This window comes from Anser anser, assembly GCF_964211835.1.
Source record: "Anser anser genome assembly, contig: HAP1_SCAFFOLD_32, whole genome shotgun sequence".
NCBI classification, from domain to species: Eukaryota; Metazoa; Chordata; class Aves; order Anseriformes; family Anatidae; genus Anser; species Anser anser.
Window position 1 is genome coordinate 3258912 of NW_028154148.1, and position 21814 is coordinate 3280725.

Here is a 21814-nt window from a genome sequence, read left to right on the forward strand (position 1 = left end):
CAGGGCTGGGGGCTCTGATCGCAGCTGGCACGGGGACAGGAGAGAAGGAGAGAGGGCTTGGAGGCAGTGAGGAGCACAGCAACAGAGGGCAGCGTGTGGCAGGACAGATCTGCAGGCCCTTGGCACCATGAGTCTCTGGCAGCAGAACAGGTAAATGGGATTTCCAAAGAGTTTTTCTGAAGCCAAAACATCTCATGGCAGATTACATCTTAGACGATAGATCTCTCTGTTTCTCCAGTATGAGGTAGACGCTGCCATTCCTGCTGGCTTCTCCACCTGGCCGTGCTGCTGCTGCTCTTGTTCCCAGGCTGCCTGGGGATGGGGGTTTCACCTGCCCATGGAGTGAGTCCTCGGGGTGCTTGGGGGACGGGGAGTACGGGGACAGGGTGAGGGGTCTGGAGATGGGCAATTTGAGCCCTGATTCAGCAGTGTCCTGGTTCTTTGCAGGTGAACATGTAGTTATCCCGCCGCTCATAGACATGCCAGCAGAAGAGACCGGCCTTTTTTGACAGACTGGCTGTCCCCTCGGAAGGGCAGTCTGCACTAAAGGGACAGTCCCTTTGTATCTGAGGATCGACAAGGTTTCACTTGGAGTGCAGAAGGAAAGAAAATATAAAAGAAAAAAGAAACAGAAATTCTAACAGCCCTGCTATGCAGTTGGGTGAATTTGGAACAGCAATGTGGATAATCACTTGATATCAGGAGTGAATTTAATCAGGGATTAACACATGTTCCCCTTTCCTTATTGTTATAGGTGAGGACTGATTACTACTTTAACCACAGCAAAGTCCCCTTTTTCCAGGGACACCCTCAGTCAGTGTCAGTTAAAACTCATGAAAGGGACCTGACCGATGTCTGCTTGAGAGGACGAAACAGAATTAGTTATTATCAGGTAATTCTGTACTATCTTAATGTGCTTTTGCTCCTTGGGCAGGACCCCATGCCCAGAAGCAGGAAATGCCCAACAGCAGCTCTGTGAGCGAGTTCCTCCTGCTGGCATTCGCAGACACGCGGGAGCTGCAGCTCCTGCACTTCGGGCTCTTCCTGGGCATCTACCTGGCTGCCCTCCTGGGCAACGGCCTCATCCTCACCGCCGTAGCCTGCGACCACCACCTCCACACCCCCATGTACTTCTTCCTCCTCAACCTCGCCCTCCTCGACCTGGGCTGCATCTCCACCACTCTGCCCAAAGCCATGGCCAATTCCCTCTGGGACACCAGGGCCATCTCCTATCAAGGATGTGCTGCACAGGTCTTCTTTTTAGTCTTCTTCATTGGAGCAGAGTTTTCCCTTCTCACCATCATGGCCTACGACCGCTACGTTGCCATCTGCAAGCCCCTGCACTACGGGAGCCTCGTGGGCAGCAGAGCTTGTGCCCAGATGGCAGCAGCTGCCTGGGGCAGTGGCTTTCTCAATGCTGTCCTGCACACGGCCACTACATTTTCCCTGCCCCTCTGCCATGGCAATGCTGTGGACCAGTTCTTCTGTGAAATCCCCCAGATCCTCAAGCTCTCCTGCTCAGACACCTACCTCAGGGAAGTTGGGGCACTTGTCTTTACTCTTTCTTTAGTATTTTTTTGTTTTCTTTACATTGTGCTGTCCTATGTGCAGATTTTCAGGGCAGTGCTGAGGATCCCCTCTGAGCAGCGCAGGCACAAAGCCTTTTCCACGTGCCTCCCTCACCTGGCCGTGGTCTCTATGGCTGTTAGCACTGGCTTGTTTGCCTACCTGAAACCTCCGTCCATCACCTCCCAGTCTCTGGACCTGGTGTTGTCTTCTCTGTACTCGGTGGTGCCTCCAGCCATGAACCCCCTCATCTACAGCATGAGGAACCAGGAGCTCAAAGATGCAGTGAGGAAACTATTTCTATACATGCTTCTTCATCACCAAGATTGACTTCATTATTGTGATTATTATCATACGATTTTTGTCATTAAACTTATTTTCAAAATGTAATATTAGAAATAATCCTAACAGGACTACCTGGTTATTTGGGAAACTGAGAGAATGATTTCCTTAAGTGTATTTTTATTAATAATTCAACATTTTATATTGATAGAGAAATACTGTTATTCTTGTCCTTCTGCATAACAAGTTTCAAAATTATTTTTAACCAGTCATAGAATCATGGAATCATTGCATGGCCTGGGCTGGACAGGACCTCAAAGATCATCTAGTTCCAACCCCCCTACCATGGGCAGTGACAACTCCCAGGAGATCATGGTTGCTCAGGACTTCATTTAATTTGCTCTTGAAGACCTGCAGAGACGGGGCATCCAATACCTCTGTGGAAAACCTGTTCCAGTGCCTCACTACCCTCTGAGTGAAAAATTTCTTGCTAACATTTAATAGGAATTTCCCCTTTTAATTTAAAACCACTTCCCCTTGTCCTATCATTATCTACCTGAGTAAAGAGTCCTTCTCCATCCCTTTTATAAGGCTCTTTAAGTATTGAAAGTCTGCAACCACATCACCCCAGAGCCTTCTCCTCTGGTAGGCTGAACAGCCCCAACATTCTCAGCCTTTCTTCATAGGAGAGGTGCTCCAGACCCTTGATTATCTTTGTGGCCTCCCTCTGGACCCACTCTAACAGCCCACATCCTTCTTGTGCTGGGGGCTCCAGACCTGGACACAGTACTTCAAGTGGGGCCTCACAAGTGCAGAGCACAGGGGGACAGTCACCTGCCTCTATCTGCTGGCCACCCCTCTCTTGATGCAGCCCAGGATGCAGTTGGCCTTCTGGGCTAGAAGCACTCAGTGCTGGCTCATGTTGAGCTTTTCATGCAGCAGAACCCCCAAGTCCTTCTCTGCAGGGCTACTCTCAATGAGTTCTTCTCCCAGCCTTTCCCCATGTCTGGGATTTCCCTGGCCCACGTACAGCACCTTGCACTTGGACGTGTTGACCCTCCTTAGGTTCACATGGGCCCAAATTTCAAGCTTGTCCAGGACCCTTTGGATGGCATCCCTTCCTCTGTTGCATCAACTACTCCCCTGAGCTTGGTGTCATCTGCACACTTGCTGAGGGTGCACTCAACCCCCCTGTCCCTGTCATTGATAAAGATATTAAACAGTACTGGTCTCAGGATAGACCCTTGAGGGACACCACTCATCACCAGCCTCCACTTGGACATAGAGCCATGGACCATCGCTCCTGGGTGTGACCTTCAAGCCAACTCCTTATCCACTCAATGGTCCAAACATCTAATGCGTATCTCTCCAATTTGGAGACCAGGATGTCATGGGGGACTGTGACAACACAATTCCAACTAGATGACATCGGTCGGTTTTCCCTTGTTGTCTGATGTGGTCACTCCATTGTAGAAAGCCACCAGATTGGTCCGGCACAATTTACCCTTTGGTGAAGTCAAGCTGGCTGTGTCAGATAAACTTCTTTCTCTTGCATGTGCCTTGACATTGATTCCAGGAGGATCTTTTCCATGATCTTGCCAGGCACAGAGGTGAGGTTCAACGTTCTGAAGTTCCCTGGGTGCTCCTTTCTACCCTTCATCAAAAGGGGAATGATGTTTCCATTTTCCCAGTCACCAGGGACTTCACCCGACTGCCAGGACTCTTCAAATAGGATGGAGAGAGGCTTGGCAACTACATCAGCCAGTTCCCTCAGGACCTGGGGTGCAAGTCATCAGGCCCCATAGACTTGTACGTGTTTAGGTTCATCAGGTGTTCCCAAACCTGCTCTTCACTTCCAGCAGGTGGGACTTTGACCCCCAGCCTCCATCTGTTTGTTCAGGGAAATGAAAGACTTGGGAAGCCTGACTGGCAGGGAAGACTGAGGAGAAGACTTGCTGAGTCCCTCAGCCTTCTCCATGTCTGTCATTACCAGTTCACCCTTCTCATCCATCAGAGGGGGAACACCTTGGCCTTTCTATTCTGAGCCATGTATCTATAGAATCTCTTCCTGTTATTCTTTGCATCCCTTGACAAGCACAGTTCCATCTGTGCCTTTGCTTTCCTTATCCCATCCCTGCTCATCCGAAACAAAACCATGCGTGAGGGCCTGGAAAAAGGAGCCCTGGACCATAAAAGCCATTCTGGAAACAAAACTTGTAGGTAGGAAGCGCAGTTTTGTGGAGGTGCAGAGCTGATGGGCACATTGTGCAGGATGATCCTACAGATGTTTGAAAGGAATCCTGAAAGGACTCTGAAAGGAATCCATTATCTCTCTTGTTCACAGTTAATCCTTTCCCTTAACATTAAAATTAAAATTTTCTATGTAACTTTAGACTTCTTGGCAGACCTAAAAAAACCTAAAACACATAGCTTGTCCATACCTTAACCACAGACCTGACACCACAAGCAGAACACCAAACACTCCGACTAAAACTTTCCTTAATCTCTAACCCAGAAAGTGAAAAACAGGTACCGAGGGGGCTAGAGAGAGGTCAGCTGTGCCTCAGGATCTCCTGCCCCAGCAGGAGGAATGTGACTGGGGCAGTGACTGGGAGGTCACTTCTGTCTCTGCAGCTGATAGGGCAGCAGCAGGAACGTGTCACGCAAAGGGACTGTGAGGTCCCTTGTGTCTGGAGGTGGCAGGTCACCCTTGGCTTCTCCCTGGGATGTGCACTTTGGGGCTGACATCTGCCAGTGGCCCTGCTAGGCCTGCAGAAGGCCCCTGCTTGGCATGCTGCCTGTGGGATCCCCTCTGCCTCCATCCCCAGGAGGACCCAGACACAAAGAAGGCCCGCACAGGGGTTGTGCTGTCCCTTCTGCTTGAGGCCAGGCCTGGACAGCAGGAGGCACAAGGCTTGGCTGTGTCTAGCCAAGCGGCTGCAAGGCCAGCAGCAGGCCCAGGCCTTGGAAGATGCTGCTGAGGTGACTTCTGTGTGCTTGGCTGACAGGCCGCAAGGAGCCTGATGGGTTGGGATGCCTGCTTCAGGAGTGGTTTCCACCCTGATGGAGCTTTCTTTGGTAGTAGGAAAGAGCAGGAGAGAGAAACCGCCACAAAGTGCACCTTGGAAGGGTGTCACTGGCCACGAGGAGGAAGAAATGTCCCTCAAAGAGTAGTGCTGTGGTGCCAGAGGTCACCGAAAGATTAGACCCTAGCTTTGTGTTTCAAGGAAAGCTGAGGGTTGACGAGACATGGGTGAGATTATGGAAATGCCGGGATGAGAGCAAGGCAGTGAACAGAGATGGGTGTCTGCAGACTTCAAGGAAATAGGATAAAGTGTGGGACAGCATAGGAAAGCCTGCAGAGGAGAAGGCAGAGGGTGCTGGCAGGAATGGGAGGCCCCAATAGCCCTGACCTTTTTGTCCCTTTGGCTAGAGCTTCTGAGGAGACGAGATATAGTCATTGCAATGGGGCCTCACTGCTTCCTTGATACCCTGTGCAGGGGTGGGGAGCTGTCCTAATGAAGTTCTTCTCGTGGCATCACACTGCCCACCACATCATACAGACCCCAAGAAGAGCCCTGAGCCAGACGTGGAGGTGCAGGATCTCCCCTCCCAGGCGCTGGGGTCAGGCCTTGGCCCTTCTGCTTCACCAAAACCAACCAAGACTTTTCTCAGCACAGCGCTTTGCCTGTCTGCAATCATGGCCTCCAATTATCTGCCCTAACAAGTCCCTGGGGAGGCTTTGTTAGGAACAGCCCTCAGTGGGGCCCATTAATACTCCAAGTCACTTCAACTTTTCCTTCTGACTTTACCTTCTCAAGCGGTTACATCATTCTCCTTCATAGACTGAGCACAAAAATACACCATGGAACTCATTAAAATGCAGAACGTCCTAAGCAGCCATATCTCTCCCATAATTTTCTTCACGTCTTCAAGACTTGTAGAGCTAATTGGAGAGCTTTCATGGTGTAGTTAAGGAGGAAGATTTCAAAGAGCATCTAATAGAAATCTTTCCTCATTTTAAAGGCTGAATTTTGTTGCATTTCACTTTGGAGCATCATTTTCCTAAAGATAGTGGTCTAAGGTTACTCCTTCGAAGCCCTGCTTAGGTAGGAAGAGTAGGGTTTTTTCTATTAAAAAAAAAACAAAGAAACAAAAAAAAAACCAACACAGGAAATCATGTTGCAATTTAAAAAAAAAAAAAAAAGAACAAAAGAACAAAGTTCAAGTTCTTCATTTTGTTGCCTCCAGTGACGTTTACCTTCCCAAAAGGATGATGGTACTTGATGTATTTTACACTGATTAATAGAAAATTTAAAATCATAGTGTTAGTATTAATCCATATCTTACTAATTCAATGATAAATGATGAGTTTCTTGCTAAGGAAACCATTAGACAGACTGCTGACAGATGGGCGAGCTGGAACTCACTGAAACTCAAAGCAGCAACTGGGTTGGTGAGGGCGGTCTGAATGATCAAAGAGTAAGGGGAGGGCAAAGCAGGAGAACCATGGGAAGTGCATGGGTCCAGACAGGCAGCTGGAAAGGCGGCATTCAGCAGGGTCTTTGTAATGAAGACGGCTTTTGAGCCTGGAAGATGAGGGAGCACACCATGATAGACAAAGCGATGATAATGGAAGTACAGGTGAACACCAGTATTTCACCTCCTGTAATGAATACACATCCTGAAAATTAACATTTCATCATGATAGAAATTATCATTCACGTGAGACATTTAATGGAATGGATTGAATCATTTGAGCTGAAGAGTAGTTGCTTTATTAGTTAAGTACTAAAAAAATTACTGGGTATTGAGGCAGAGCTTTGTTGTCTGACCATAAGCATAACCAGGGAAAACCTCCTGTGGCCCCGTTGTGTTTGAGGCACTTCCCTGGACCAGCAGATGTCAGAAAAGACCTGCAGGAGACCGGAGCCCTTTGGGAAAATCAGGTGGAGCCAGGTGGAATTCCCAAGGCACCTCCACTGTCAGCAGTGGTCTTTGTCCCTGTAACTGCAGCCCAGCCCAGCACAGGAAACCCCTTCAAAGACAAACCCCTTCTTCAGTGGGTTCCTGGGACTGACCTAGATTTGAAATGGCCTTTGGAAACCTGAGATACTTTCCCTTATTCGTACTAGACACCTAAACATCCATTTACCGTCCTGGGTCATCTTTAGCAAACTCAGGATGAAAAACTCAACTATAGCATGCTTCAAATGGCTGAGCCAGAACCCATCAGCTGCCCCACTTTGGGGAATCATCCCCTTCCAACTAGGGATATGAAAGTGAAAAATGTGAAATGACCCGTCAATGCACAGAGTAAGGGAAAGTCACACATATTGTGCTGGAGTGTCAGAAGGCAAAAAGCACTGCACTGTGCCTCAGAGTAATCAAGGAGACCTAATCCAGTTCATCTGTGAGATAAAGCAGAGTGAAGGACGTTGAGTTGTGTCCTAACATGAAGAAGGATGTACATCACTGGTGAAGGAACTGTCTTTTTGTGCCATCACCAATGCAAATTACACAAGAACTACATCAAATAAAGGTAACTTGTCCCACCCTGGCCCTGTCACACCACGGGGCAGCAGAGGGACCTTTTTCAGTTTCAGCCTCTTCTTCAGAGAGGTTTTGCCCTCTCCCTGCGCACCAGGGGGCAGAGCCTGGCCCTGGGCGCTGCGTGAGCACCGTGCAGGTCGTGGCAGGCTGCGGTGAGGGGACGAATGCCCTGGGCCCCCTTCCTGCTCTGCCCAGGCCAGCAAGGGCCCCGAGCGGCCTCGTGTCCCCTGCCCCTGCAGCTCTGAGCTCCCTTCCCCAGCCCTGGCTCTGCAGCAACAAGCCCTGCTGGGAGCCCTCCCCTGCATGCTGCCACCGCTCCCTGACGCTGCTGCTGCCCTCTGACGGGCACTGCCCAGCCCAGCCCAGCCCCTGCCCACCTCTCCCCAGCCCCCGGACCTTGCCTGGTCACCCAGTCTTGGCCCTTTCCTACTGTTCACTGAAGGCCTCTGAGACCTTTGTGCTGTGGCCTCGCTGTGTGTCCTGGCATTGCAGAGCTCCCATCAGCCCGTGCATCCTTTGGCTTAGCTCTACTGTGAAGACCCACTCGCTGCCCACCCAACACAAGGCACACAACATCCCAGGAGAACCCTTAGGGTATCCTGGTGGCTCCCGATACCTCCCTGATGCCACCAGCCCTGTCACGTTTCAATCCCAGGAAGCTGCTTCTTGACCAGTCAAGGCCTCCAGGGGCACTGGGCATCCGCCAGTGACGACTCAGTCCAGCCCTGACTCCCTCACCCCCCACCCTGTGCCCTCCTGCCCCTGTGTCCAGGTGGCACCCAAGCACAAGAGTGAGGCCTTGAGCCTGGCATTCCCTGAGTGTCTTCTGCACTCCAGTTTGGGAAGAAGAGCCCTGAGCACTAAGCAACTTCATTTTACTAACAAGATGCCACAACAGAGGCCAGATGTCATTTAGGAATAAACACATTCAGAGAAAGCGTGTGGGTCACACAGAGGGTTGGTCATCTGGAAAAGAGGAATGAAAGCAAATATTTATCTGCAAACATAATTTTAAAGAATACGTACCTAAAGGTCAAAAATTAACTGGAGATAAACTAGAAAAGGGAGATAGCCAATTCATTGCTAAGTAAATATTACCACTAGAATCATTTTCTTCATTGTGTCTTTCAGGTCCTGGTTCCTCATGCTGTAGATGAGGGGGTTCACTGCTGGAGGTACTGCCAAGTACAGAAATGAAACCACCAGGCCCAGGGATGGTGAGGAGATGGAGGGGGGCTTCAGGTAGGCAAACATGGCATTGCTGACAAACAGGGAGCACTTTTTTATTTTTTTTATTTTTATTTTTATTTTTATTTTTTATTTTTATTTTTATATTTATTTTTATTTTTATTTTTTATTTTTATTTTTATTTTTATTTTTATTTTTATTTTTATTTTTATTTTTATTTTTATTTTTATTTTTATTTTTATTTATTATTGTTTTTATTATTTTTATATTTTTTATTTTTTAAATTTTTTTCTTTTTTTGTTGTTGTTTGTTTGTTTTCTTATTAGACTGACTTTACCTCAACTGATGAGTTCTTGTACTTCTTCTGTTTTCGATTCACGTGGTGGCAGTGAGCTAACGGCTCTGTGGTTTTCGCTGCCTGCCAGGTGCAACCAACAGCAGGTGAGTCCTTGCCGAGCCCTCAGTCCCTACAAGACCGTGCTGTGACCCTGATTTCAGCACATGGATCTAGTGGAGGAACACGAAAGGCAAAGATCCTCTTCGTTGTCTATTCCTTGGAAATGTTCTTGACCACAGTTTTTTAAGAAGTCGTCAGCCTTCAAGCAGTGCCCTGAGGAGATTCTTTCTGAGTACTGAAATGCTTCTCTGGAGGCCGGCTGTGCCACTGCCGTGCCCACTGCCTGTCCCTGCCTGCAGTCCCAGCACAGCCCCACAGCAGCACTGGCACCAAGCTACAGGAGCAGCCGGGCCTGACCCCACCAGCAGGGCTCAGCACCAGAGGGGGGCAGTGGCAAGAGAGCAGCTCTGCATGCCCCAAGCGCTGGTGCTCCCTGCCCGTGCTGCTGGGAAGGGACTCTTTTCCTCTGCAGCCCTGCACGTGGCACTGCCCCTGCAGAGCCAGAGCAGCTCTCAGAGGAAGGACGTCACACAAGGAAGGCAGTGCAGGCTCCTTCACTTTGTTTAAGTTCACAGAGAGATAGGCTCCTCGTTTATAGAGTCAGTATATGCATTCATCACGTACATACTGAAATGGAAGTGGAACAACGGGCTCCTTTCTTTTATTTAAATTCACAGAGGGCCTGGCTCCTCATATACAGACTCTCTGAGATTGAATGAGAAGAATCATATCATTTTAATGGGCAACTTTAGACATTGAAACAAAGAAAGTTCTGTAATGAAAACACTCATAAATAAACAAACACACAAAAATAATTATATATATAATATTAGTTGTTCTTCTAGTCATTGATATTACTAGTCATCTGCAGATGTAGAACGGAAATTTATTGCTTCTGAAACACATCTAGTCATTTATTTCCACAGCGCTTGCTTAAGCTCCTTGTTCCTCATGCTGTAGATGAGGGGGTTCAGTGCTGGAGGCACCACCGAGTACAGAACTGCCACCACCAGGTCCAGGGATGGTGAGGAGATGGAGGGGGGCTTCAGGTAGGCAACCACACCAGTGCTGACAAACAGGGAGACCACGGCCAGGTGAGGGAGGCACGTGGAAAAGGCTTTGTGCCGGCCCTGCTCAGAGGGGATCCTAAGCACAGCCCTGAAGATCTGCACATAGGACAGCACAATGAAAACAAAACAGCCAAATAATAAAGAAACACTAAACACAAGGGCCCCAACTTCCCTGAGGTAGGCATCTGAGCAGGAGAGCTTGAGGATCTGGGGGATTTCACAGAAGAACTGATCAAGCTCATTACCTTGGCAGAGGGGCAGGGAAAAGGTAGTGGCCGTGTGCAGGACAGCATTAAGAAAGCCACTGCCCCAGGCAGCTGCTGCCATCTGGGCACAAGCTCTGCTGCCCACGAGGCTCCCGTAGTGCAGGGGCTTGCAGATGGCAACGTAGCGGTCGTAGGCCATAATGGTGAGAAACCAGTACTCCGCTCCAACTAAGAAGACAGAAAAGAAGATCTGTGCAGCACACCCTTGATAGGAGATGGCCCTGGTGTCCCAGAGGGAATTGGCCATGGCTTTGGGCAGAGTGGTGGAGATGCAGCCCAGGTCGAGGAGGGCGAGGTTGAGGAGGAAGAAGTACATGGGGGTGTGGAGGCGGTGGTCGCAGGCTACGGCGATGAGGATGAGGCCGTTGCCCAGGAGGGCAGCCAGGTAGATGCCCAGGAAGAGCCCGAAGTGCAGGAGCTGCAGCTCCCGCGTGTCTGCGAATGCCAGCAGGAGGAACTCACTCACAGAGCTGCTATTGGGCATTTCCTGCCTCCGGGCATGGTGTCCTGCCCAAGGAACAGAAATACACTAATAATACGGCAGAGTGACCTGAGAAAACCATTCCCATTTCACAGTTAAGTCCCTCATAGCACTTGCCCAATTGCACACAGGTAGTTGGCAGATCCCTTTCCTGCATTGGATTCAGCTGCTCTGTGCGGGCATCTCTTTGACTGCAGGACAATTGCACTAAGGAGGTTCTCCTGAGAAGAGTTTGAACACTGCTGAGAGCAGAAGCCAGGCTCCAAGTGCCCATCTCCAAACCCCTCACCCTGTGCCCGTACTCCCCTTCCCCCAAGCACCCCGAGGGCTCACTCCATGGGCAGGTGAAACCCCCATCCCCAGGCAGCCTGGGAACAAGAGCAGCAGCAGCACGGCCAGGTGGAGAAGCCAGGAGGAATGGCAGCGTGCTGCTGCCAGGGGAGGCAAGGCCAGGGAGGGACAGACGGACACTCAGCACACCCTCCTGTGCTGCAGCTCTGCCTGCAGAGGAGGCAGCTCCTGCTGGGGACAGTGGGGGCTTGAGGGCAGAGGCTGTGCTGGTGGCAGAGGAGAGCAGGGGGTGTCCCAGGGAAGGCGCCTGCCCTGCAGGGGCTGGCAGGGAGGTGCCTGAGCCCTCCCTCGCACAGCATTTCTGGCAGCAGCTCCCTCTCACCGCCTGCCCATGTCCCTGCTGCCTGCCCGTGTTCCTGCTGGGAGCCGCTTCTGTGTCCCCACGTCTCCTCCCTGTCCATGCTCACAGACTTATCCCACAAGCTGTGTGCTCAGATTCACTCAGATTCCCCTCCACTGCAGGAATCTGAAAGCACAGAATCCAAAAAAAAAAGCCTTTCCCAAAAGATAAACCAAGCCTCAGTCTTCTTCTGGAAATTTCCTCATATAAATGACATTCTCTACAGCATCTTATACACTTTGCTGGAGAAACAGAGAGACAAGAATCCCGACAGATGCTATCAGGAATCGGATGTGCCAGCTGCAAAAGACCCCTCTGGCAACCCCACCTGCATGGCCCTGCTGCCAGAGACTCACGGTGCCAAGAGCCTGCAGATCTGTCCTGCCACACGCTGCCCTCTGTTGCTGCGCTCCTCACTGCCTCCAAGCCCTCTCTCCTTCTCTCCTCTCCCCGTGCCAGCTGCGGTCAGAGCCCCCAGCCCTGCTGCGCTGTGCACAGGAGCTGCTCCTGGGCACAGCTGTCTCTCTGCACCAGGGTCCTCTTGCCACGAGCTCTCTCTGTCCCACGAGCCCGGCCCAGCTCAGCACCACACGCCCAGCCCGAGGCATTGGAATCCCCCCTGGGGGGGTTCTGGTGAAGCGCCCACGAACCTCAGGCACTGAGAGACAACTGAAGACATCTCTCAACAAGTCCAAGTCAGAGGCAAGTTTCCTGCAGTGTCCCCCTGAGGGCCAGCACTGACACAGCCTCCCTTGGAGCTCGTTAGAGCAGAGCATTGGAGGCAGTGAGGACAATTGGACAAAGGCAGTGTGAAGGTGACCCTGATGTGTAGACAGTGTATTTGTTTCAACTAGCACAAGGGCCCAGACAATAGTGAATGATTTCAAATTTGAGAAGAGAGAAAAGGAAGTTAAAATAGTAATAATAACAATAATAATAATAACATTAATAAGAATAATATGTACAAAGCAAGTGATGCACCATGCAATTCCTGAGAAGCCCCTCACCAATGCTCAGCCTGTCCCTGAACATTGGTCCCCCTGACCCTGGCCAGCCTGCAGCAGGATCTCTTGTGCACGTCCCTTCACCTTCATTTCTTTTAGTGCAAAATCAGCTTTCAGAGGAATTTGGAGTATTTTCTTCCCTTTCTCAAACACTTCCTCTGCTCTGTCACCCCACACAACGATGCCATCGATGTACTGCAGGTGTTCAGGAGCTTCCTCCTCTTCCAGGGCACTCTGGATCAGTCCATGGCAAATGGTAGGGCTGAGTTTCCTGCCCTGGGGCAGTCGATGCCAGGTTGAAAGCAAGCTGTGGCCTTCACACTGCTGGCAAACGCATGGAGAAAAATGCATTAGCGATATCAGTTGTGGCAAAACGCTTGGGTGCCTTTGATCCCAGTGTGCATGGAAGCTCTACCGTGTCCGGCATGGCAGCACTCAGCACTGCATGACTTCCTTCAGGCCACGACAATCCTCTGTCAGCGGACTCGGTTGGTGCTCTACTGACTGAGGTGCACGGCTGTGGCAGTGATTGGCACCAGCTGTCCTTCAGCCCTCATCAACCCCACAACAGAAGGGTCCTGTGAGAGACCAAGGCAAGGCAGACAACAGCATCATGTCCTCCGTCTCCAAGGCAGCTGTGCCAAAAGCCCACCCATACCCTTTTGGGTCCCTGAAATATCTGTCCTCTCCTGAAGCAGTCTCTTCCAAGGATGCACAGAGTCGGGGGCCAGTCCCAGTGGGGTGCTTTTGCCACTCCTTCCCACTTAGACTCACTTCAGCCTCCAGTACAGGTCAGTGTTGGCATCCCCCTGTCACTCCAGACATACAAATGGGTTCACCCCTCCACAGCCTGATGGCACTAGGGTACGCTGTGCAGTGGTGTCCACTGGAGCCTGAGACTTCTGGGGGCCTGATGTGCAAGGCCATCGAATCCACACAGTCCAATACAGCCGATCGTCCCCTTCCTCCCCCTGGCTGGAGGCAGGGCCCCTCTAGTCCTGCTCATAGTATTCCTTACTGTGTCTGCAGGACTGCCCGCTGGAAAGTGGAGCAGCAGTTCTCTAAGAACCCCTTTTAGGGGTTGTTTTTCCTTGCCACTCACGTACCCGTGCCTCTAGGGTTGAGGCAGATTTTCCATCCCACTTTCTCATGTCCTCTCCATGGTCACACATATGAAACCTTAGGGTGACACACAGTGTGTACCAACCATCTTTCCTTTCCTGCCCCCTGAGTCCAGGGAGGGGCCCCGTTTCTCCCAGCACCAGAGCAGCACAGGGATAGGGATCGCGTGATTACTGATGCTCTTAGGACCTCTTCCTCTTGCTCCTCCTACTCACATGATGTCCCAGCTTTTCTGAAGCCTGCCTCATCTTCTTTCTCCTCCTTTCTTGTCTGGGTAGGAGTTCCTTTCCTTTCTTAAAAAAAAATAAATAAATGAAAATAAATAAAGAAAAACTGACTTCCATATCCACTGTTTTTTCTTCCATATAGGAGCAACTGATACAGACAAAAGATTGGTTTTCTGGCGCAGACACAGGGCCCATAAAAGGAGCTGGAGTTGCTGCAGGGCATTTTGCAGATGCTGTAGTGGCTGCAGGGTCTGTCAGAGGGGTTGGAGTGGCTGCAGGGCTTGTCACAGAGGTTGGAGTGGCATTGATCATTGATTGTGGCTCTGTAAGCACAGGCCGAGACCAAACACACTGCAGTGGTATGTGTCTCTTTGGAAATGCCAGGGTGATAACACAACTTTTTCAAGCATTTCGCAGTTTTTTAGGATTCTGTACTTTCTCAGGGATGAAGTTCCAAAGCTTTGGAGGTGCCCCCTGCTCTAGGTGCCTGCCCAGATCGTCCCACAGTCCCTGCCACTCCTCACTCTCCTGCCTCTGGACAGATCTCTGGATGGCATGCATTAAGTAGTTGCTTAAACATAAACAAAAGCTGAAAAATATGCAGGAGACATAACAATAGGAACATGCTGGTTTGACCATCCCAAGGATATTCAGAGCTTTGAAGAGCTACTGTAATTAGGCTGGAGGAGAAGGGGGAGGTGAAGGAGAAAGGGAGAGTGAACCAGCGGGGAAAAGTGTCCTCCCCTTGTCTCCCCCATGGCTTGGTTTCCTGAGGAGAAAAGGTCAAGAGTGTAATTCTTAATAGTTTCTGAGTCATATCATAAGCCAGTGTTACACGATACAACAAAAGAATAAACTTGAAGCAGCCATCAGAAAAGATAAACAGCATGACAGGGGAGACATACAGGAAGTCATGTGCTATACAACACAGTTTTGAAATTGAGCACAACAGACCTGAGATTAAAAAAAAAAAATAAAAAAAGAAAGAAAATCAAGTTTTTGATCAGCAACCATTAAAATCAACTCATGCTTATAAAGGTTTACTTTGAACATGCTGTGGTGAGATCTGTCATTGGCTCAAACTTTATGCTCCATGTCGGGCACCAAAAAGAGCGTGTTTTAACCCAGCAGGCAGCTCAGCACCACACAGCCATTCCCTCACACACACACCATGCTACACCCCCAGCGAATGCAGGACAGAATGAGGAGGGGGAAAAAAATAAAATAAACTAAAAAAAAAAAAGTCATGGGTTGAGATAAAGACAGTTTAATAGGACAGAAAGGGAAGACAAATAATACGGACAATGATGATGATGATTGTGATGGTGATTGCCTGTCCCGCAGCAGTGGTACCCCCTACCCTGGCCAGCCACCCCATATTGATTGTTCAGCATGACGGCTGCGGTATGGAACATCCCTTTGGCCACTTGGGGTCAGCCGTCCTGCTTCTGTCCCCCCCAGCTCCTCAGGCACCCCGAGCCCTCCACTGCTGGGCAACAACTAAGCCATCAGTGTGTGATAATCATTATTCTCATGCTAAATGCAAAACACAGCATCATACCAGCTACTAGGAGGAAAATTAACTCCATCCTAGCCAACTCCAGGACACCCACAGACTAAGGGCATGATATCTCTGTGTGTATATCAAAAGAGAAATGTGCTGGTGATTAATTAGAAAGTACTGGAGCTGAGCACGATGCAGATGGTGTGGAATATGGGGTGGATATTGTCCTCGTTGGGGCTGGGATAGACTTTATTTTCTTCCTATTAGCTGGTATGGTGCAGTGTTTGTTTATAGGACACAGCTCCAGACAAAATAACAGCATGCATGAGAAGGAAGAAGAGAAAAAGTGGAATTTGGCAGCCTTCTATCCCGTACCCTTAAATGATTCTGTGCTGTAATTCCATTCAACTGGTTGCTGCCGTATTGTCCAAACTGTCCTGCAAATTCCTGCTGCTGTTACCTTGTGAGGGACGGCATAATCAGGGTGAGCCATCTGCCTGCAGACATTAACAGCTGACAGAAAGAAGCATCTGTCCAGGGGAACCTAGAGAAACTGCAGGATTTGGCCTAAATGAACCACTTGATCTTTACAAGAAGAAGAGCCCAGTCCTGCACCGGAGGAAGAGGAACCCCCCACATCAGGGCAGACTGGGACCCTGCTGAGTGAGCAGTGCCCAGGAGGAGGAGGGCCTGGGCACCACGAGGGATGCCATACGAGCAGTGGTGCTGCTCCCCAGGAACCAGGCCAGCTTCCTACAGAGCTGCCTTACGAGGAGCATGGCCACCAAGAAGATCTGAGGTATCAGACTCAGCTCAGATCCGGTGTGACACCACACGGACAAGGGCTGAGAGCCAGCAGGAAAAGATGTGCAGGTCTGCGAGTCCCTAGGACAGTCTGGTGTAGACAGGACAGAGGGCTGTGACAAGGCTGAGAGGCCCAACAGGACCCAGGGCTTTGTGTCCATGGCTCTGGCTGTTGTCTGTGCCACTGAGGCCTAGGAGGAGACAGCTTATCGTGAAAACACCAGGGCCTCATTGCCTCCTCGCCCCCACCCATGAACCAGGCAGGGCTCGTACCATTCTCCTGCACTTGCCCATGCACATCCCCATCTCCTCCTGCCCCACGAAGAGCCCTGAGCAGTGTGTGAAGGGAAAGGATCTCCCTTCCCAGGGGCTGGGAGTCAAGGCCTGGCCCTTCTGCTTGGTGAAACACATCCAGTTTTCCTACATATCAGTGCCACCTTCACATTGCCTTTATCTCCTTTTCCTCCCTGCCTCCAATTCTCTGCTCTAACGAGCTCCAAGGGAGGCTGTGTCAGGGCTGGCCCTCAGGGGGACACTGCAGGAAACTTGCCTCTGACTTGGACTTGTTGAGAGATGTCTTCCATTGTCTCTCAGTGCCTGAGGTTTGTGGGCTCCTCAGCAAAGCCCCCCGAGGGGGGATTCCAAGGCCTGGGGCTGGGCGTGTGCTGCTGAGCTGGGCCGGGCTCGTGGGACAGAGAGAGCTCGTGGCAAGAGGGCCCTGGTGCAGAGAGACAGCTCTGCCCAGGAGCAGCTCCTGTGCACAGCGCAGCAGGGCTGGGGGCTCTGACCGCAGCTGGCACGGGGACAGGAGAGAAGGAGAGAGGGCTTGGAGGCAGTGAGGAGCCAACAACAGAGGGCAGCATGTGGCAGGACAGATCTGCAGGCTCTTGGCACCGTGAGTCTCTGGCAGCAGGGCCATGCAGGTGGGGTTGCCAGAGGGGTCTTCTACAGCTGGCAAATCCGATGCCTGACAGCATCTGTCGGGATAGTTGTATCTCTGTTTTTCCAGAAAAGTGTAGAAGATGCTGTAGAGAATGTCATTTATAAGGGGGCATTTCAAGAGGAAGACTGAGCATCAGTTTATCTGAGCTTTTTTTGAATTCTGTACTTTCAGATTCCTGCAGTGGAAGGCAATCTGAGTGAATCTGAGTACACAGCTTGTGGGATGGGTCTGTGAGCATGGACAGGGAAGAGATGTGGGGACACAGAAGCGGCTCCCAGCAGGAACACGGGCAGGCAGCAGGGACATGGGCAGGCGGTGAGAGGGAGCTGCTGCCAGAAATGCTGTGCGAGGGAGGGCTCAGGCACCTCCCTGCCAGCCCGCCAGCCCCTGCAGGGCAGACGCCTTCCCTGGGACACCCCCTGCTCTCCTCTGCCACCAGCACAGCCTGTGCCCTCAAGCCCCCGCTGTCCCCAGCAGGAGCTGCCTCCTCTGCAGGCAGAGCTGCAGCACAGGAGGGTGTGCTGAGTGTCCGTCTGTCCCTCCCTGGCCTTGCCTCCCCTGGCAGCAGCACGCTGCCATTCCTCCTGGCTTCTCCACCTGGCCGTGCTGCTGCTGCTCTTGTTCCCAGGCTGCCTGGGGATGGGGGTTTCATATGCCCATGGAGTGAGCCCTCAGGGTGCCTGGGGGAAGGGGAGTACGGGGACAGGGTGAGGGGTCTGGAGATGGGCACTGGGAGCCTGGTTTCCTCTGCTCTGAGCAGCGTCCATGTTTTTTTTGAGATGTTCTTCTGAGTGCAGCTGTCTTGTAGATCAAAGAAATGCCCACAGAGGGCAGCTGATAGCAGGACTGATGGACTTCGGGCCTTAACTCGGACTTAGAAGCAGCCTTCAGGTGTCTTGGGGCAGCTAGAATAAAAAATACAAAATAAAAATAAAAAATCCCAACAGCACTCCTCAACAGTTGGTTTGAATGTGAGCCAAACTGCGGCAAAAGTCTTTGGTATTAGGAGTAAAGTAAAGCTGAGATAAAACCAAATTCCTCTTTATGTCTGGCTGTAGGACAGGACTGACTCTTCCATTGCCCACAACAAAGTCTCCTGCTCCCAGGGACACCCTAAGGCAGGACCAAGTAGAACTCAGGAAAGGGACCTGCCATATGCCTGCCTGGATGTGGAGAATCATTTGGGGAGGTTTAAATGAGAAATGGTAGGAGTTTTCCTCTGCTAAGTCGGTTGTACATTATGAATGTCTTTCTATTCTTTGAGCAGAACCCAATGCCTCTAAACAGCAGATGTCCAACAGAAGTTCCATCACCGAGTTCCTCCTGCTGGCATTCGCAGACACGCGCGAGCTGCAGCTCCTGCACTTCGGGCTCTTCCTGGGCATCTACCTGGCTGCCCTCCTGGGCAACGGCCTCATCCTCACCGCCGTAGCCTGTGACCACCGCCTCCACACCCCCATGTACTTCTTCCTCCTCAACCTTGCCCTCCTCGACCTGGGATCCATCTCCACCACTCTCCCCAAAGCCATGGCCAATGCCCTCTGGGACACCAGGGCCATCTCCTATCAAGGATGTGCTGCAGAGGTCTTTCTGTTTGTCTTCTTGATTTTGTCAGAATTTTATGTTCTCACCATCATGTCCTATGACCGCTATATTGCCATCTGCAAGCCCCTGCACTACGGGAGCCTCGTGGGCAGCAGAGCTTGTGCCCAGATGGCAGCAGCTGCCTGGGGCAGTGGCTTTCTCAATGCTGTCCTGCACACGGCCACTACATTTTCCCTCCCCCTCTGCCAAGGCAATGCTGTGGACCAGTTCTTCTGTGAGATCCCCCAGATCCTCAAGCTCTCCTGCTCAGATGCCTACCTCAGGGAAGTTGGGCTTACTGCTGTCAGCTTCTGTATAGGTGTTGGTTGTTTTGTTTTCATTGTGGTGTCCTATGTGCAGATCTTCAGGGCAGTGCTGAGGATCCCCTCTGAGCAGGGCCGGCACAAAGCCTTTTCCACGTGCCTCCCTCACCTGGCCGTGGTCTCTATGACTGTTAGCACTGGCTTGTTTGCCTACCTGAAGCCCCCTTCCATCTCCTCCCCATCCCTGGACCTGGTGGTGTCATTTCTGTACTCAGTGGTGCCTCCGGCAGTGAACCCCCTCATCTGCAGCATGAGGAACAAGGAGCTCAAAGATGCAGTGAGGAAAATATTTCTATACATGCTTCTTCATCATCAAGAATGACTTCATTATTGTGATTATTATCATATCATTTTTGTCATTATACTTATTTTCAAAATATAATATTAGAAATAATCCTAACAGGACTACCTGTTTATTTGGGAAAATGAGAGAATGATTTCGTTAAGTCTATTTTTATTAATATTTTTACAATATTTTATATTGATAGAAATAATGTTATTCTTATCTTTCTACATAACAAGTTATAAAATTATTTTCATCCGGTCATAGAATCATGGAATCACAGAATGGCCTGGGCTGGAAAGGACCTCAAAGATCATCTAGTTCCAATCCCCCTACCATGGGCAGTGACACCTCCCAAGAGATCGTGGTTGCTCAAGACTTCATCTACCTTGCTCTTGAAGACCTGCAGGGATGGGGCATCCAATACCTCTGTGGAAAACCTGTTCCAGTGCCTCACTATCCTCTGAGTGAAAACTTTCTTTCTAACCTCTAATAGGAATCTCCCCTTTTAATTTAAAACCACTTCCCCTTGTCCTATCACTGTCTACCTGAGTGAAGAGTCCTTCTGCATCCACTTTATAAGACCACTCTAAGTATTGAAAATCTGCAATGACATCACCCCGGAGCCTTCTCACCTGGTAGGCTGAACAGCCCCAGCTCTCTCAGCCTTTCTTCATAGGAGAGGTGCTCCAGCCCCTTGATCATCTTCGTGGCCCTCCTTTGGATCCACTCTAACAGCCAACATCCTTCTTGTGCTGGGGTACCCAGACCTGGATGCAGGACTCCAAGTGGGGCCTCACAAGGGCAGAGCAGAGGGGGACAATCACCTGCCTCCACCTGCTGGCCACTCCTCTCTTGATGCAGCCCAGGATGCACTTGGCCTTCTGGGCTGTATGTGCTCACTGCTGGCTCATGTTGAGCATTTCATGCAGCAGAACCCCCAAGTCCTTCTCTGCAGGGCTGCTCTCAATGAGTTCTTCTCCCAGCCTATCCCCATGTCTGGGATTTCCCTGGCCCAGGTGCAGCACCTTGCACTTGGACTTCCTAAACGTCATAAGGATCACATGGGCCCAGTGCTCAAGCCTGTCCAGGACCCCTTGGATGCCATCCCTTCCTTCTATAGTATCACTAGTATATCACTATAGTATCTATAGTATCCACCACTCAGCTTGGTGGCATCTGCACTCAATGTCGCTGTCTATGTCATTGATGAAGACATTAAACAGTACTGGTCCCAGGACAGACCCCTGAGGTAAAGCACTTGTCACGACCCTCCACTTGGATATAGATCCATTGATTGCCACTCTGTGGTTTTGACCTTTAGCCACTGAATGGTGCACCCATCAAATGCGTCTCTCTCCAATTTGGAGACCAGGATGTCATGTGGGACCGTGTCAAAGGTCTTACAGAAGTATCAGTAGATGACATCGGTCGGTCTTCCCTTGCCGTCTGATGTGGTCACTCCATTGTAGAAAGCCACCAATTCGATATGGCACGATTTACTTTTTGGTGAAGCCATGCTGGGTGTCTCGGATCACTTCTTTGTCTTGCATGTGCCTGACACTGATTCCAGGAGGATCTTTTCCATGGTTTGCCAGACACAGAGGTGAGGTTCACCATTCTGTAGCTCCCTGGGTCCTCCTTTCTACCGTTCATCAAAAGGGGAGTGATGTTTCCCTTTTTTCCAGTCACCAGGGACTTCACCCGACTGCCAGGACTCTTCAGATATGATGGAGAGAGGCTTGGCAACTACATCAGCCAGTTCCCTCAGGACCTGGGGTGCATGTCATAAGGCCCCATAGACTTGTACGTGTTTAGTTTCACAAGGTGTTCCCAAACCTGCTCTTCACTTACACTGGGTGGGACTTTGACCCCCAGTCTCCATCTCTGGGTTCAGGGAAATGAAAGACCCTGGAAGCCTGAGTGGCAGTGAAAACTGAGGCAAAGACGTTGCTGAGTCCCTCAGCCTTCTCCATGTCTGTCATTACCAGTTCACCCTTCTCATCCACCAGAGGGGGAACACTCTCCTTGGCCTTTCTTTTCTGAGCCATGTATCTGTAGAATCGCTTCCTGTTATTCTTTGCTTCACTTGATAAGCTCAGTTCCATCCGTGCCTTGGATTTTCTTATCCCATCCCTGCACATCCAAAACAAATCCATGCATAAGGGCCTGGGAAAAAGGAACCCTGGACCATCGAAGCCATTCTGGAAACAAAACTTGTAGGTAGGAAGCGCAGTTTTGTGGAGGTGCAGAGCCGATGGGCACGTTGTGGAGGATGTTCCTAAAGACTTTGTGTCCTTTTCCATCCTGACTACAATGCCTCTTCTGTCTCAAGACTAGAGTAGCCAACAGAGGTGAGACAGATACTCGGGGATCAAGAATGTCATCAGAAAGCTGATCCCAATAAGATATGGGGAGGTCAGGAGCAGCCTGGACGAGAGAGATGTGAGATTTCGGGGTGGGAAGAAGAGCTTGGCCAGCAGAAATTAATGATTTCGCAGAGGTAAGAGGGGTCATATAATGTTG

The 21814-nt window shown here is 50.5% G+C and overlaps 3 protein-coding genes across 3 annotated transcripts; 2 read left to right on the forward strand and 1 right to left on the reverse strand.

Moving 5' to 3' along the window:
* The first annotated feature begins 369 nt into the window (after positions 1–369).
* Positions 370–3130, forward strand: LOC310890639 (olfactory receptor 14C36-like). Its single transcript, XM_083852951.1, has one exon. The coding sequence runs from the start codon at positions 958–960 to the stop codon at positions 1894–1896; it is 939 nt and encodes a 312-aa protein (XP_083709077.1). The 5' UTR covers positions 370–957; the 3' UTR covers positions 1897–3130.
* A 6770-nt stretch (positions 3131–9900) lies between these two features.
* On the reverse strand, positions 9901–13170 carry LOC310890643 (olfactory receptor 14C36-like; the record flags this gene model as incomplete). The annotated part of the gene is made up of 1 exon (XM_083852955.1): positions 9901–13170. Exon 1 carries the CDS (start codon positions 10804–10806, stop codon positions 9901–9903), a length of 906 nt encoding a protein of 301 aa, XP_083709081.1. The 5' UTR covers positions 10807–13170.
* Positions 13171–16640: 3470 nt separating this feature from the next.
* Positions 16641–19901, forward strand: LOC310890640 (olfactory receptor 14C36-like). Its single transcript, XM_083852952.1, has one exon. The coding sequence runs from the start codon at positions 18389–18391 to the stop codon at positions 19325–19327; it is 939 nt and encodes a 312-aa protein (XP_083709078.1). The 5' UTR covers positions 16641–18388; the 3' UTR covers positions 19328–19901.
* The last annotated feature ends 1913 nt before the right edge of the window (positions 19902–21814 follow it).

Excerpts from the sequence above, each read along its gene's own strand:
- LOC310890639 (XM_083852951.1), top strand. The coding sequence starts at position 958 with ATGCCCAACAGCAGCTCTGTGAGCGAGTTCCTCCTGCTGGCATTCGCA.
- LOC310890640 (XM_083852952.1), top strand. The coding sequence starts at position 18,389 with ATGTCCAACAGAAGTTCCATCACCGAGTTCCTCCTGCTGGCATTCGCA.